Source organism: Acomys russatus, chromosome 32 (genome assembly GCF_903995435.1).
Source record: "Acomys russatus chromosome 32, mAcoRus1.1, whole genome shotgun sequence".
Lineage (NCBI taxonomy): Eukaryota > Metazoa > Chordata > Mammalia > Rodentia > Muridae > Acomys > Acomys russatus.
The window spans coordinates 27,414,370-27,430,533 of NC_067168.1; the positions used below are offsets into that span (position 1 = coordinate 27,414,370).

Genomic DNA, 16,164 nt, shown 5'->3' on the forward strand with positions numbered 1-16,164 from the left:
ATAAAGTATTACTTTTTGAATGAAAAGACTTGTATAAATCTGGGGAAACCTTTTCTCAAAGGCAATTATTTGGTCGTGTGGAGAATGACTAGTTAAAAAATAAAGATAATCTTTGGACTATTGCCCTGTGGGAGTGTGCACAGAGGTTTTCCTTGCTAAAACTACTCATTTATTTTTTAAATTATGGCCTTTGATGCTTTAGTCATTAGTAGAATTTTACATTTGATAGTCCTTGTAAAGATGTGAAGCCTGAAGCTCTCATCATAGGGTTCATTGCTAGCTACCATTTTCTTGTCTCTCACTATGTTAACACTCAAGATAGTCTTTTGTTTCTGAGCCACTACGTGTATTTCATTGAAAATACAGATAAAAGTACTGTGCCTGAGCTTGGAATGTCAGTCATGGAAATAGAATAGAGCATTATTTACAGTACTTAGTATCTTAAGAGCAGTATGTATGTTAGTATGGAAATAGTATTGTTAGCAATACCCATTTTTTTTTTCTTTGACAGGCAAGGATAGGTTTATAACGTTTTAGTGTTTTCATATTCCTTAAGCTTTGAGTTAGTTGCAGACTAGGTTGGAGGAACCACAGGGGTCAGGCATTCTTTTTTTGTTTGTTTGTTGGTTTGATTTATTTTAAATTTATATGTTCATTTTACATCCTGGTCATAGCCCCTTCTCGCCTCTCTTCCTTGTGTCTTCCGCCCACCCTGTGCCTCCAACCAGTTCTCTTGTCCTCAGTAAAAGGGAGCCTCCCACCCTACCCCCCCCCCAACACATCAAGTCATATCAGGACTGAGTTCTTCCTTGTCCACTGAGGTCAGGCAAGGCATCCCAGTTAGGGTGAAGTGATCCAAAAGCAGGCAACAGAGTCCAAGTCATAGACAGTACATGCTCCACTTACCCGAGGACCCACATGAAGATCAAACTGCCCATCAGTTACATATGTGTAGGGGCCTAGGTCGAGTCCACGCATGCTCTTTGGTTGGTGCTTCTGTCTCTGTGAGCCCCATGGGTCTAGGTTTGTTGACTCTGTTGGTCTTACTGCAGCATTCTTGTCCCCTCCGGGTCCTTCTGTTTTTCCTTCTCACTCTTCGACAGGACTCCACTTAATGCTTGACTGTGAGGCTCAGCATCTGATTCAGTCAGCTGCTGGGTGGGGCCTCTCAGAGAAGGGTTAAGTCAGGCTCTTGTCTGTAAACATAGCATAGCATTGTTATTGGTGTCAGGCTTTGGCTCTGTCCCTTGAGGTAGGTCTGAGTTTGGGCCAGGCATGGGTTAGTCATTCTCTCATCTCTACTCTACCTTTATCTCTGCACAGCTTGTAGGTACGGTCAATTTGGGGTGGAAGATTTTGTAGGTGGATCAGTGTTCCCGATCAGGTCCTGCCTGGCAACAAGGTGGCCTTGTCCCCTGCTGCTAGGAGGCTCAGCTAGACACATTCCCATATCCTCCCTGTAGTCTACCCTGTTGCAGCTCTCCAGTCTGTCCCAATGACCCCCCCCCACCCCTGTGCACCTTCTGTTTCCCTTTTCTCCTCACATCAGAACATGCCATGCCCCCACCCCCACCCCATTCTTAAGATTAGGAAAATCAATGGATCAGAGCTATAATTTACACTAAAATTGACATATGTCAGTGTTCAACTAAATAACTTGGATAAATGTACAACTACCTAATGCATCTTCAATCACAATACATAATATTTTCCTATCTCTGAGAAGTTTTCATTTTATAGCAAATTTGTTTGCTGTCCTACTCTTCGTGTACTCTTGTTTATGTCAGGCAATTTTCTATTTAGTATAGTTTTCCTTGTTTTAGAGTTGTTTTTTCTAATATGTTATTTTTTTCAGTATGGAAAAAAAGCAGCAAGTTTAACAGAAAATAGAAATTCCGAGTGTAGGGTAGGACCAAACCAAGGGCAAGAGGAAAACGGCAAAAGCAAAAATATCACCTCTCTTATGAGGAGTGTCCCAAACGTCCAGGTGGCATGCAGCATTCCAATTATTGAGGTTAAGTGGAATGGGCAGTTTCTCCACATTTAGAGACCAAGGCTCTGGCATGTCCCGTTCCTCCACCTTCAATGGCAGATTTGGCTCAGGACAGCCAGGAGGCTGTACATGGAGATAGCACTGTCAATACCGCTCCCGAGGCTGAGAGATGAAGCAGGTAGAACCCCTGTTGGTTGAAAAAACCTCAGTAGATTTCTTTGACTAGAAAGCTCCACCCCTCTCTTGCTAGTGACCTCTATCTGGTACCCTCTACCCTCCTTTCTCTGATCCACTACTTAGCTTTGAACGGTGGCCACTATCTGGGTCTTCAGTACAGGGCTAGTTCTATATATAATCTGGAGCAGAACTCACTTCCTGTAGGATATATTATAAGAATATTAACTGGACTATTATAGGTGACAGAAGTCTAAGTTTGTCAGAGTGGAAATAGGAGATATTCCAAAAAACATTTCTTGATCCCCTACTATGTGCCAGGCACTATTTATCTTTTAGTGAGAAAAACAAAACAAAACAGGACAGAGGCAGCAGAAAGAAACTAAAGTAGGAAAATGGGCAGTTGAAGAAAACTGAGAGAATTAAACATCCTGAGGTGATGCAGGGCTCTCTGCCTTAGGTTCTCTTCTGTCTTCACTCATCTTCTGCAGTAGCATCCTAATAGTGTTGAGGCTTGGAGACAGGGCCATTCACGTTGCTCTCATCTGTGGTAAGCTCCATCTCCTCTATACCCATGGATTTGTTTGTTTTTAAAGATGGGTTTTCTTTCTCTATGTACCCTTGGCTGGCCTAGAAATCCCTAAGTAGACCAGTCTGACCTAAGATTCACAGAGATCTTATACTTTCTGAGTGTTATCATTAAAAGTGTCTTCACCAGGCTCAGTTTTGGATCTTTGTATAAATGGAATGATAATAATTTTATGACATTTTCATGTCAACAATTAATAAATGGGACCTCATGAGGCTGAGAAGCTTCTGTAAGGCAGAAGACACTGTCAAGAGAACAAAGCGACAGCCTACAGACTGGGAAAAGATCTTCACCAACCCTACATCTGACAAAGGTCTAATATCCAAAATATATAAAGAACTCAAGAAATTAAACACCACCAAACCAAATAACCCAATTGAGAAACGGGGCTTGGAACTAAACAGAATTCTCAACAGAGGAATATCAAATGGCTGAGAAACACTTAAAGAAATGCTCAACCTCCTTAGTCATCAGGGAAATGCAAATCAAAACAACTCTGAGATTCTATCTTACACCCATCAGAATGGCTAAGATCAAAAATTCAAGCGACACCACGTGCTGGCAAGGATGTGGAGAGAGAGGAACACTCCTTCATTGCTGGTGGGAATGCAAACTAGTACAGCCACTTTGGAAATCTATCTGGTGCTATCTCAGAAAACTGGGAATAGGGCTTCCTCGAGACCCAGCTATTCGTGTATTTAGTTTGTGTAATTGTGTGTCTCTCTGTGTGTGTGTGTGTACACCTGCTCTTTCCACAATAGGAGTGTGGAAGTCGGTGGACAATTTGTTGGGGTCAGTTGTTTTTACCACACTGATTCAGATATCAAACCCATCATCAGTCCCAATACCTACTGAGACATTTGACATCTTAATGTCCATCCTTTCCTTTTTTGATGCTGTGTTTTCAACCAGTTATCTGGAAAAACCATAGCACTCTCGCGCTCTCTCTCCCTCTCTCTCACCCCCCCTCCCGTGTGTGTGTGTGTGTGTGTGTGTGTGTGTGTGTGTGTGTGTATCAGTGTATCATCAGTTGTTTTCCTTTTATTAACATATAATTTGTTCTAGTATAGGATCTTTATGTTTATAGTTTTTTTAGGTAGGCAAGATTTGTTTTTTTAATTCATTCACCCGTGGTTTTATGTATGAGTCTTTTGATCAGTACTTGCATTTTGTTGAATAAACAGGTCAAGTGAAATTCTAGAATCATTTATAAAAACACCTGAAATTAAGGTACTGCTATCATCCTTTTCCTTTAAAAAATATTTTAGAGTGGTAGAGATGGCTCATTGGAGAAAATATTTGCAACACAAATATGAGGACTAAATTTTATATCTCTAGAATCTATAAAAACTTGTGGGCAGGAAATCCTGCCTGTGATCCCAGTAGCAAGAAGCAAAAACAGGATATCTCTGGAGCAAGCTAGCCAGCTAGGCTAGCCAGATCACTAGTTCTAATCAGGGAGCTTCTGCCTCAGTAAGAGGTGGAGAGTAATCGAAGAAGACATCTCATGTAGTATCAGGCCTACACACACGTTCACATACACACATGTTCACACGCATACGTACACACAAAGAAGAATACTTAAACATTTTTAAAATATGTATTTTTCTGGCAATTGTACGTGAAATCCCTGAGGAATCTATATTCTATGTTTATTGCTTTGATAAGTTATTCTGTAGTTCAGTGATTAAAAACAGAATTGTTTATCATCATTGTTTCTGTAGTTCATAAACGTATTAGCAGCTTAGACGGAGGAGTTCTGTTCTCTAGGTCTGATAGTGTTATATTCATTTTGTTGCTTGAGGTTGCAGTCATCATAGGTCGTGTCTAGGGAGAGTGGTGTTTTTTTCCAAGAAGTCCTTACTTCATCTTATGAGAGTCTCTGTAATCTCAGTATCCTTGATGTTCCCTACAGCTCATACAAAAAGAGTGATGTCATAGTGCTTTTATGATCTAGTTTTTGGGTCACATGTAAATTTAATGTAATTTTCTCCTTAGTTTGTTTTTATAATGGCCACTACTTTCATAGTTATTGGGTGATTTCATAAGAGCTTTGATATAGTTCAGTGATTAAAAACAGAATTGTTTATCATCATTGTTTCTGTCTGGGCATTGTTGAACAGAGTCAACCTGGAGGTTGGCTTTTAAAGACTTTACAATAAGCTGTAATCTTGTAACTAAAACATTATTACATTTCCTTCCTCCTTGATTGTGTGTGTGTGTGTGTGTGTGGAGAGAGAGAGAGAGAGAGAGAGAGAGAGAGAGAGAGAGAGAGAGAGAGAGAGAAAGAGAGAGAGAGAGAGCGAGCATGCCCCTTGACACATGTGGATGTCAGAGGACAACTGTAGGAGTTGATTCTCTCTTTTGAGCACATTGGTCTAGGGGATGAAACTTGGGTCAGGCTTGGCAATAACTGCCCTTTCTCCTGAGCCACCCACCTCCCCAGCCCCAAAACGAAATAACTTTTGTTTGTTTGTTTTGTTTTGTTGAGATAGGGTTTCTCTGTGTAGCCTTAGTTGTCCTGTACTTGTTGTGTAGACTAGGTTGGCCTCGAACTCACAGAGATCTACCTACATATTTTTCAATTTCACGTCAGTACATTAATAAATTATATAGCTGTATTTGAGATACAATTAAGCTATGAAGAATTAGAATTATAGAAAATAACTTTTCTCTCATCGTTAGTCATCATGTAGAGCTTAATAACTTGGCTTTTAGAAAAGCAGTTAAATGAAATGTGTTATGTTTCCAAATAAAATGGCCTTTAAAGTAAGTGGTATAAAGAATGGCTCAGTAGTTGAGAATATTGGTTGCTTTTCCATAGGACCTGAGTTTAGTCAGCGTCTATCATCCACATGGTGGTGTTGAATCTGTAATTCTCATTCTGGGGGAGCCAACACCCTGCTCTGTCCCCTGCAGGCATCATGTACACACATGGTGCACGCCGCACACGCACACACACACACACACACACACACACACACACACACACAAACACGTAACACACACATAAAATAAATTTTTGAAAAAAAAACTTAACATGAAATTTAACACGAATAAGAAACCTAAATAGTTTTATGTAACTTTCAAATAGTGATCAGATTAGGCTTAATGTTTAGTATCAGATAAAGCCTAACTATAAAATCTATTTTTCCACAGGTACTGTCAGAATAGAGATGTTTCGAAATATGCAGAATGCAGAAATCATCAGAAAAATGACTGAAGAATTTGATGAGGTATACTATTCCAGTATCTGTACAGATTGACTCCATGTCTTTTACCTGGTTAATGAATATGTTGATTATTTTGAATATTTTTTTTTGGTTTAGTATTTAAAAGAAGACAATAGCATTTGTAAAAACATGAATTAAAGTTGACCTTTTGCATTAATTGTGCAATCTCTAAATCTCAACTTTATCTTATTTATTTCCAACATGAAAAGCTAACTTTGTTTAGTAGTTTAGAGGTTGGATAGGTTTGAGAAGTGTGATATATAAACCTTTCTTAGAGTTTATTAAAATGTATTATCTAAGGTTGTTAGAAAGTCTATTGCAGAAAATTCTGCTTAAGTGTAATTAGTCAAGACAAAACTATGTGGCACAGAATCTCTGCAGTTTCCGGACCTCCCACACACACACACGTGTGTGTGTACTTTTGTTTGGAACATGCTACGTGAATGATCTCATTTCCATTTCAAATATATATTTCTCTTGCTACTCTTCACAAACTAATCATAATTCTTAGTTTTGATGTCATGCTGTAAGGTCTAGAAACAGTTTTATAGTTTAATTTTTATATTGTATTTATGTTAAAGTTAATTCATGCAATGCTATTAAACTCATCACTAGTTCTTTTATTATATCCTTTTGACTTACAGAAGTCCATTTCTTGAAAGATCTTTTTTATTATTTTTTTCCTTTAGCATTATCAATTTTTCTAGATTAATTTTTGTGAGTATTTGAATCTTTTATTATCATTTTCTATTTGAATGAAGTAACACAAATATGAGATATGGCAAATATACTCAAATATTTATAACCTCATAGATGTTCTTCCCATCAGGTATTGATATTTTCCCTTGCATTTCACACTAAAAGGATTTTGCATGTTCCTAATTTAGATAAGTAGAGGATGGCTAAAAAAGATTCTTTGCCCCAGTGTTCATTTTAAGCTTTTAATATTTTTAAATTATGTTGATTTTTAAATTATGTTCAATTTTAGAAATGGCATCTTATAGGCTCCAGGTTGTTGCCTTAGGGATTTGCTATCCCACTTCCCAAGATCTGGGATTGCAAAGGTGTGTCACTGTCACCTTCTTTTTTTATTTGAGTTTTGGTATGAGCTTAGGTCTTCATGCTTGAAAGGCAGGTGTTTTACTAACTGAGCTCTTTTCCCAGTTACTGGATTTAATTTGAACTTATATCAGTACTCTTTGGATTGTAGTTATCAGTGTGACCTAAGATCCTAAAATTGGATTTTCTATATAAATTGTTTTGAGTTAAAGTATAACCCTCTCTTTGTATGCGTATTTCAGACTAATGAGGCAATTCTACACGTAAAATTTGCTGTTTGGTGGGCATGATGACCTAGTCTTTAGTCTCAGCTCTTGGGAATAGAGACTGGTTGATCCTTGTTAATTCGTGGTCATTCTGACCTATATAGAGAGTTCCAGGACAACCAGGGATATATAGTAAGATGCTGTCTCAAAAAAACAAAATAAAAACCGCAATTTGCTTTTTTTGTTTTCTATGAGAGATAAACTCATTTAGTCAATCTTTCGTTGTTTGAATGTAGCTCATATTAGTAATGGTCTTTTTATACCAGAGTATCTTAAAGCCACTTCTATCTGTTTAGAATATATATATTTGATTGAACTCTGTCAATTCCCACATCCGTGACTGAGTTTGTTTAGTTTTTGCCTTTTTTCTTGATAGTTATTTCCATACATTCTGTTTCAGCCTTTATGAATAGGCTTTTCCTAACTTTATTGTTACCTGGAATATTGTCCCTATTTTTTCCCAGTTCTACCTTTAAATAATTGATAATCTCTTAAATATTATTTTCCCTTTTAATGCTCCTGTTATTTTCTGACTCATTTATTGTCTGTCCTCATCGCTCTAATTAAATGAGAAATTCTTTGAATGGGATGGTATTGTTTTGTTCATCATTGTGTGCTAAGAATCTGTGTAGTGCTAAGAATGTGTTTGCAGTCAGTCATATTCCTAAGTGCACTGTGGGGAGATAGTTTATTATGTGGGTAGCTTATAACCTTAAAAAACTGTCTATAGATTACTGTTTGAAGTAGTAAAGGTATAGTCATCATTTTTCATTGTTTGGTGGTATGGAAATATCCCAAAATCTTTGTTCTGGATTTTGTGGGTTTTTTTTTAAATTTTTTTATTATTAATTTATTCTTGTTACATCTCAATGGTTATCCCATCCCCCTTGTGTCCTCCCATTCTTCCCTCCCTCCCCTTTCCCCTTATTCCTCTCCCCTATGACTGTTCCTGAGGGGGATTGCCTCCTCATGTATATGCTCATAGGGTATCAAGTCTCTTCTCGGTAACCTGCTGTCCTTCCTCTGAGTGCCACCAGGTCTCCCCCTCCAGGGGACATGGTCAAATGTGAGGCACCAGAGTACGTGAGAAAGTCATATCCCACTCTCCACTCAAGTGTGGAGACTGTTCTGACCGTTGGCTAGATCTGGGTAGGGGTTTAAAGTTTACTGCCTGTATTGTCCTTGGCTGGTGCCTTAGTTTGAGTGGGACCCCTGGGCCCAAATCTGCCTATCATAATGTTCTACTTCTAGGCTGTTCTGGATTTTGAATGGCTGAACCTTTTTGTATGCAGGTGTGTGTGCCTCAGCTTGTTTATGGGTTATGTTCATAATTACAAAAATTGACTTATTATAATGTTAAAAATTAATCTAACACACATAGGTATCTTTTTTTCTTGTGCATATGTTTCTTTTTTTATTTATTTCAAGCAAACTTTCTCATTTTGTAGCCATGGCTAGCTTAGAACTCCTTAGGTAGCTGATCTCAGCATTGTAATCCTGTCTCAGAGTCCTGGGTTCTGGGTTTACAGGTATGCGTCATGACACTTGGCCCTTAGTTATTCACATCTGTGATTGAGTGCCTGTCCTGGTATTATGGTTTGCTTGTACATCATTATAAGAGCATCAAAGCACATTTTGTAGCCTGTAAAAATAGCAAAATTTAAATCTCAAAGGATGAGTGAATCTTACCTTTCAGTGCCTTCAGGTATTGGGGTCGGGGTATGGGCTGGGGTATGGTTGCATGGAAGTGTACCCTAGCCCACTTAAGGAAGTCAGAGCACATCTTTGGGTTCAGTTCTCTATTTCTGCAGTTGTCTCTGGAGATGGAACTCAGGCCACAAGGTTTGCATGGCAAGTATGTTTATGTTTTGCACCATTTCATAGAACCTTAAGTCCCCCGAGGTTTGTTACTGACTCTCGAAACTTGGCAGCACTCCTCCTCCTCCTCCTCTTCTTATTCTTCTTTTTTAAACTTTCATCACAAAGGTTCATTTCTAAAACTTAGGCAGTCAGCTTGTCTTTTAATTTCCTCATTTGACCCCTGTAACTTGAGAACCACTCCATCCATAGGAAGGATACTCAGTAGGCAACTGTGTTGTCCCATGAGTTCTAGGAAACAATTTTATTAAAGCTGATGCTTGGACTTCAGAGACCATGCCTTGCAGTTTGTGGATTTAAAATAAGCTCTCTGCTTTTTTGAAGGTCTTTATTCTCCCTCCTAAACACTATCAATAGTCACTAGTGTATGGATATTGAGCCATATGTGCAAAGCACATACAAAATACATATTGTTCTATATTTTACTGTACACGAACTTTCCCCCTGCATTTTTAAAAACTCATTTAAGGATGATTTGTTCATTTACTCCTCATTTGATTGGCTAGGTATTATTTTGTCTGCATATACTTGTCAGATCGTCTACAAAATAAATAACTTTATTTGTTACCCATCTCCACATAATTTTTTCCCTAAATGGAAAACAAACAGGCAAACAAATAAACAGACCAATATATTTTTTAAAAATACAATAAACAGATACACACCCACGCACAACTCAAAATCACAAAAATTGAAACTGTTATGTACAAGGAGAAAATCAGCAAATCCAAAAATAGAAGAAATAAATATAATAAAAGCTCAAACAAAGCAATATGAAAAAATGTCTACAAAACTACCATTGAGTTCACTTATGGAGCCATCTACCATGGCATGTTGTCTTACCCTTAAGTGTGATTAATTTGCCAAGTAAAACTTCAATAGAGGAAAATGATTTTTCCTATGCAAGCAGATGTCATTTGGAGATAGTTTCCTAGTTATAGGTGGGAGCCCATGTCTAGTGTGTTATAACACTGTCTGTGTGAGGTTATTTGTGCATCAGTCCTGTTGTGTTGGAAGAAAATTTTCCTGGTGTCAATGATCCCCTCTGACTCTTACACTTCTTTCCTCCTCTTCCACATAGTTCCCGGAGCCCTGAAGGAAGGGTTTAATGTAGACTTGTCATTTAGACTGAATGTTCCAAAATCAAGAAGAGTTAAGAGATTTTTGAAATAGATACAGGCTTTCATTTTGAAAAACAATTTTTTACAGTAATATTTGCATGTGGTTTACAAATTAAAAGGTTTTAAAGATAAAGGCTTTTCACTCTATTAAGTGAGTAAGGCTTACATTTTGTTGTTACTCATCTTACCCTTAGTGTACCACAGAGTTCAATTTTCCCTAATGGTGTGATTTTTGGGCTTTGTTATTATGGGTTTTTCTTTTTCATTCATATATTTTATTTTTAATTATACTTTAGTTAAAATATAATTACATGATTCCCCTTTTCTTCAACTCCTCTTAAATCCCATCTCCTCAAATTGATAGCCTCTTTGCATGTGTGTCTGTGTGTTTTATGTACAAATATATAACTATAACCTACTAAGACCATTTTTGGGTTTTGTGTGTATATGATTTCAGGACTGAGTACTTTGTATTAGTTAGCAAATTAGGGCACTGATCTCTGGTGTGGTGGGGTAATTCTCCCTCGCTCAGCAGTCATTGGCTCCCTTAATTCTTTGTTCCAGGGTGGGACCCTAGATTATTCTGCTTCTGTGTTGGCTTTGTTAGAACGTCTACTGTCATTGTCCAGGTCTTGTTTATACAGTCGTTTCTAGGAAAGACAGATTCAGAACAGACTCCCTGGGTTTCTGATTTTCTTATTGTATTAGCATTCTCTAGAGAAACAGAATTTACGACACATAGAGGTGGGGGGGGGGCGTGGGGGAGGAGAGAGAGTATGGGGGGGGTGAGATTTATTATTAGAATGGCTTACAGGCTATGGTTCAGCTACTCCAACTGTGGCTGTCTACCAATGGAAGTTCCAAGAATTCAGTAGTTGTTCCTGGTCTTCATTACATCCCAGAATTCTAAAGAAATAGGTTCTAAAGCCAGTAAAGAAAATGGACTAGCCAGTGAGAGTGAGAGCAAGCAGGCAAAGAGAGCAAGCATTCTTCTTTTATGTCCTTGGTAAAGGCTACCAGATGTAGCACAGATTAAGGTGGGTCTTCCCACTTCAAAAGCTCTGGATTAAAAATGGGTCTTCCACTGCCAAGACAGCATAAGCAAGTCAGTCCTTAATAGTTCCTGCCTCACAAATATGTCTGTTAGATATATTGGGCCAGGAGACAGAAGATATTGTTCCAGTGTTATAGAGAGTGCTGGGTGACTGTTCAGGCAGTAAACCATCTCAATCTTGTTTTCATTTTGGAAGCTGCTAACCTCTGTTTCACTCAGGTATTTTTTTATTCTTTCTCAAGTCTCTGATGGGTTTGAAGACCATATAGTTTAGTCTTACCATTAAGTTTAGTAGGCTAGAGGTTAAGATGTTTTTAGATCAGGATAAATATTTAAAGTTAATAGAGGTGAGAAATGATAGATATTGATTTTTCATTCAGAAATTTAGACCTAACAAGATAGGAAAGATGTTTATTTAAAGTTTGCCAGATACAAATAGCCAAATCACAATGAATGTAACATTTATATAATTCCTGATTGTCTCGTGGTTTTTCCTGCTGTATGTAGTTTATTTGATTCATGTGCAATAATATAAATGTGTTAGAAAAGAAACATAATAAAATAAAATGCTCCGTACTCAAAAGAAAAGAAAAGAAAAATGGGTCTTCCCATTTCAAATGATTTAACTAAGAAACACTTTCCGCTTAAGTTTTAGTTAATTCCAGTTGTAGTCAAGTTGACAACCAAATATATCCACCACAACAATCTTTCTGTCCCCTCTTTTGTGATGTAGAAGCTGTGTTGTAGATGTCTCCATTGGTGTTGGAGCCCCCACAGTCTGTTGATGTGTCCAGTTGTGGTTTCTTACAATGGCTTCCTTTTGCTATAAAAAGAACCTTCTTAGAGGGGCAATAGCTACTTTCATCTGTGAATTTCTCCAATTACTTATGGTATACCTGAAGAGACTTCTGCTGTTTCTGTATCCCTGTGCCATGGAAGAAATCACTTTTTCACCTTGTCTCCTATAAGTTGCCATATGGTGTTGCTTGCTTTTTGGAAATGATGATGAGACGGTTCATGGTCTTTCCTGTGTCTTAGTGGTGCAGCTGTGTAACTGGAACCATGTAAGGACCCTTTCAGCTTCTTCCTGTTCCTCATTTCTGTAGCAGCCAATCTCTTGCTTTTGTCTGAGGTTCTTGTCCAACTTCAAACTAACAGCCCTTTGGTTGGTAGCAATGTAAGATGTAGAGCCCAAGGCAGTATTTTTTTTTTTCCTCTTCTACTCCTGCTTTTGTATACAAGCTATTTTCCTTTTCTGTCATTGTAATGGATCTTTTCTTCACCCCTAATTTTGATCCCTTTGCTGCTGCCTATCCTGGTGCCCATGGGATTAAAGCTTTTGATTTATGTAATAGAAAGATTAGAACAAACAATCTGGGTTCCTTGCTTTTCTAGTTCCAGTTGAAGATTACCCCATTTGCAGGCCTGTTTCACCCAAAGTAAAAGTTCTCGTTTCCATGCCCTGTCCCTAGACTTTGTTGTTGGAAACAGTTTTGAATGGGCATAAACTCTCCTTACTTTGTCACACTGACGTGGTAAAACACACTTGGCCTTTGACTAGCCTTTACATTTTAGTTGATTTCTTCTTGCCTACCTTAGTTTAGTTTTAGTTCTTCTCTCCCCTCTGCTTTTCCCACTCAGTTTGTGGGTGGGGAGTGTTTTGTATATCAGACTATCCTCCAAATCCTTTAGCTTCAACCTCCAGTATCAAGATTGCAAGCTTATACCACATACCCACTCCTCCTCTGTGCATTTTGGTACTGTTTAAAGCTGGAGATGAAAGGCCCTTGGTGTGAGGCTCAACTATTAACTTTGTGAATTAAAGTGACACAGTTTAAGAGCCCATCTTGTCTTTCTTCTTTTAAAGAAGTTGATATATCTACTCTATGAAATAGAATTATTGTCAAGTTTATTGTAAAATTTGAAGAAATGAAGTTGGCATGTGAAAGGTCAACTTTAGGCTTCTTCATGAAGTGCTTATGTTTAAAAAATCTTTAATTCTTAAAATGTTTGATTTAGAAATTCTGAGAAATGCTTTACTGACTTGATTACATGTTTCAATTGGTAAAAAGTGCTGGCTACCAAGCCTTCTGACATGAGTTCACTATGTAGAAACAACATGATGGAAAGAGACAGTCAACACTCAACAGAATTTTGACTTTCACGTGTGGACCATGGTGCGCCTTTGTTGGGGTGTTTGTCTATCTGTCTGCTATTATCTTCCAGTAAAAGAATAAAAAATATCGGGCGTGGTGGTTTATGCCTTTAATCCCAGCACTTGGGAGGCAGAGGCAGGTGGATCAATGAGAGTTCCAGGCCAGCCTGGTCTACATAGTGATTCCAGGACAGCCAAAACTACACAAAGAAACCCTGTCTTTAAAAACCTAAATAAACAAACAAACAAATAAAATGTGTGAAGTGGTATGGTGACAGGTATATCTTTTCCCCATTTATTTATCAATTTAATCTCTTTACATCCTTGTCCTAGCCCCCTCCCTCTTCTCCTCCCAGTCCCACCGTTATGCCCCCCTACCTCCATCTCCACTCTCTCTTTTCTCAGAGAAGAGGAGGCTTCCAATGCTTATCAATCCACTAAGCCCCTCAAGTCACCATAGGACTATGTTCCTCCTCCCCCACAGGGCCTGTCAAGGCAGCCCAGCTAGGGGAAGGGATCTAGTGGCAGGTAACAAAGTCAGAGACGACCGTGGTGCACATCTGCTACATATGTGTTGGGAGTCTAGGTCCAGTCCTTGCATGTTCTTTGGTTGGTGGTGCAGACTCTGAGCCCCCAGGGGCCTAGGTTAGTTGGCTCAGTAAATCTTCTTGTGGTCTTTGTCTCCTCTGTCCTTCCTTCCATTTCTTATAAGACTCCCCAAACTCAGGCTACTGTTTGTGTGTGCATCTCTGAATCTGTTTCCATCAGCTGCTGGATGAAGCCTCTCTGAAGACAGTTATGTTAGGCTCCTATCTGCAAGCATAGCAGAGTATCATTAATAGTGACAAAGGTTGGTTCTTTCTCATGGGGTGGGTCTCAAGTTTGGCCAGCCATTGGTTTTCCAGTCCCTCAATCTCTGCTCCAACTTTACCCCTACACTTCTTGTAGGCAAGAGAAATTTTGGGTCTAAGGTTCTGTGCGTGGTGTCCCAATCCTTCCACTGGAAGTCCCACCTGGTTACAGGAGGTGACCACTTCAGGCTTCTTAACTCCTGGTGCTAGGAGTCTCAGCTAGGGCCACCCCCATAGACTCCTGGGAGCCTCCCCTGTACCAGAGATCCCCTCACAACTGATTTCCATTCTTTCTTCTGGTCCTCCGCCCTCCCCTACCCCTGGCACTCCTACTTCATTTATATTCAATAGTAAAATCCCTTTTAGTCTAAAATTTACAATTTCTCTGTTCTACTTCAAATTATTTTTTATATGTAAATACATAAATTGGAACTGTTATTTCTTAGAATTTTAGAATAATGGAGTAAACACTGATTTTAATATGATTGTTTTGAGCGCTTTAGCATTTATTTGTGAATGTTTAAAGCAAAAACATTAACAATGTTAGTGTACCCTTAAAAGATATTTTAGTCTATGTGTATTTAGAAATAAAAGAATGTTTTATATATATGAATAAAAATCTGATCTAACTACTATCTTGTGATACTTAATAAGTTCTTTTTACACATTCTAGGACAGTGGTGACTACCCTCTTACCATGCCTGGTCCTCAGTGGAAAAAATTCCGTTCCAATTTTTGCGAATTTATTGGAGTCCTGATTCGACAGTGTCAGTATAGCATAATTTATGATGAATATATGATGGACACCGTAATTTCCCTTTTGACCGGTTTATCTGACTCCCAGGTCAGAGCTTTTAGGCATACAAGTACACTTGCTGGTAAGTAATCAATATCTTTGTTTTTCATTGATTATACTAAATTTTGTTTTATTTTAACCAAATTTCCCTTTGTTCTAAGGTTAAATTAGTTATTGCTTTAATAAAATATATCTTCTTGGAATTTAACTGCATGGTGTTTTTATTTAATAAAATAGGATACATGTTAGTTTTCCTACTTGGTATTTCACAGCCTCAAGAATAAAAATTGAAAATAGCTGTTTGCTGGGATTAAAGGAGTGGGGCCTTCCCCCATCAATCACTAATTAAGAAAGTGCCCTATCCGGTTTCCTACAGCCTGGTCTTAATTGAGGTTGTCTCTTCTCAGATGACTTTAGCTTGGGCTAACATGACATAAAACTATCTTGTAGTCTCTCACTCTCTGCATAGTGGTGGCTGTGGGTCTCTGTATTTGCTCCCATCTGGTGCAATAGGAAACTTCTCTGATGATGGCTGAGCAAGACACTGATCTATTAGTATAGCAGAATGTCATTAGTAATTTTTTTACGTAAATTTTTTAGAGCAGTTGTAAAAGTATCTAATTCTGGAGATGTAATGGCAGTTCTGGAGGCTTACTGCTCAGTAAGCTCACCCATGCTAGCTTGTTCTGAAGTCTGGATGGCTTGTTCAACTCAGCTGTTTTGGCTCAAACTCCTATCCAAGCTGACTAAGCCTGGCTTCTATCAGACTCTGACTGAATTGCTCTGCTTGGCCTCAAACTAACTCTAACATTCTGTCCTAATCTTCTGGCTCCTCCTCACTCTCTTGTCTTGTCAACTTCCTCTGCATGAATTCATGAGCAAACAACCCCAGTGTACTGCACTCAATGGACTGCATGCCACCAAACTCAGATGAACTGACTCCCTGATGCCACTCCACTGCCTCTCAACTGACTCACTCCCCACTGACTGACCTC

At 38.5% G+C, this 16,164-nt stretch overlaps 1 protein-coding gene across 3 annotated transcripts in view; it reads left to right on the forward strand.

Moving 5' to 3' along the window:
* Positions 1–16,164, forward strand: part of Stag1 (stromal antigen 1) — a 312,401-nt gene that overhangs the window by 140,016 nt on the left and 156,221 nt on the right. For all 3 annotated transcript variants that reach the window (XM_051140150.1, XM_051140149.1, XM_051140148.1), the window contains 2 exons: positions 5,916–5,992; positions 15,047–15,251. In XM_051140150.1, coding sequence (XP_050996107.1) covers positions 5,916–5,992; positions 15,047–15,251 — 282 coding nt within the window. The remainder of the gene's footprint in view (positions 1–5,915; positions 5,993–15,046; positions 15,252–16,164) is intronic.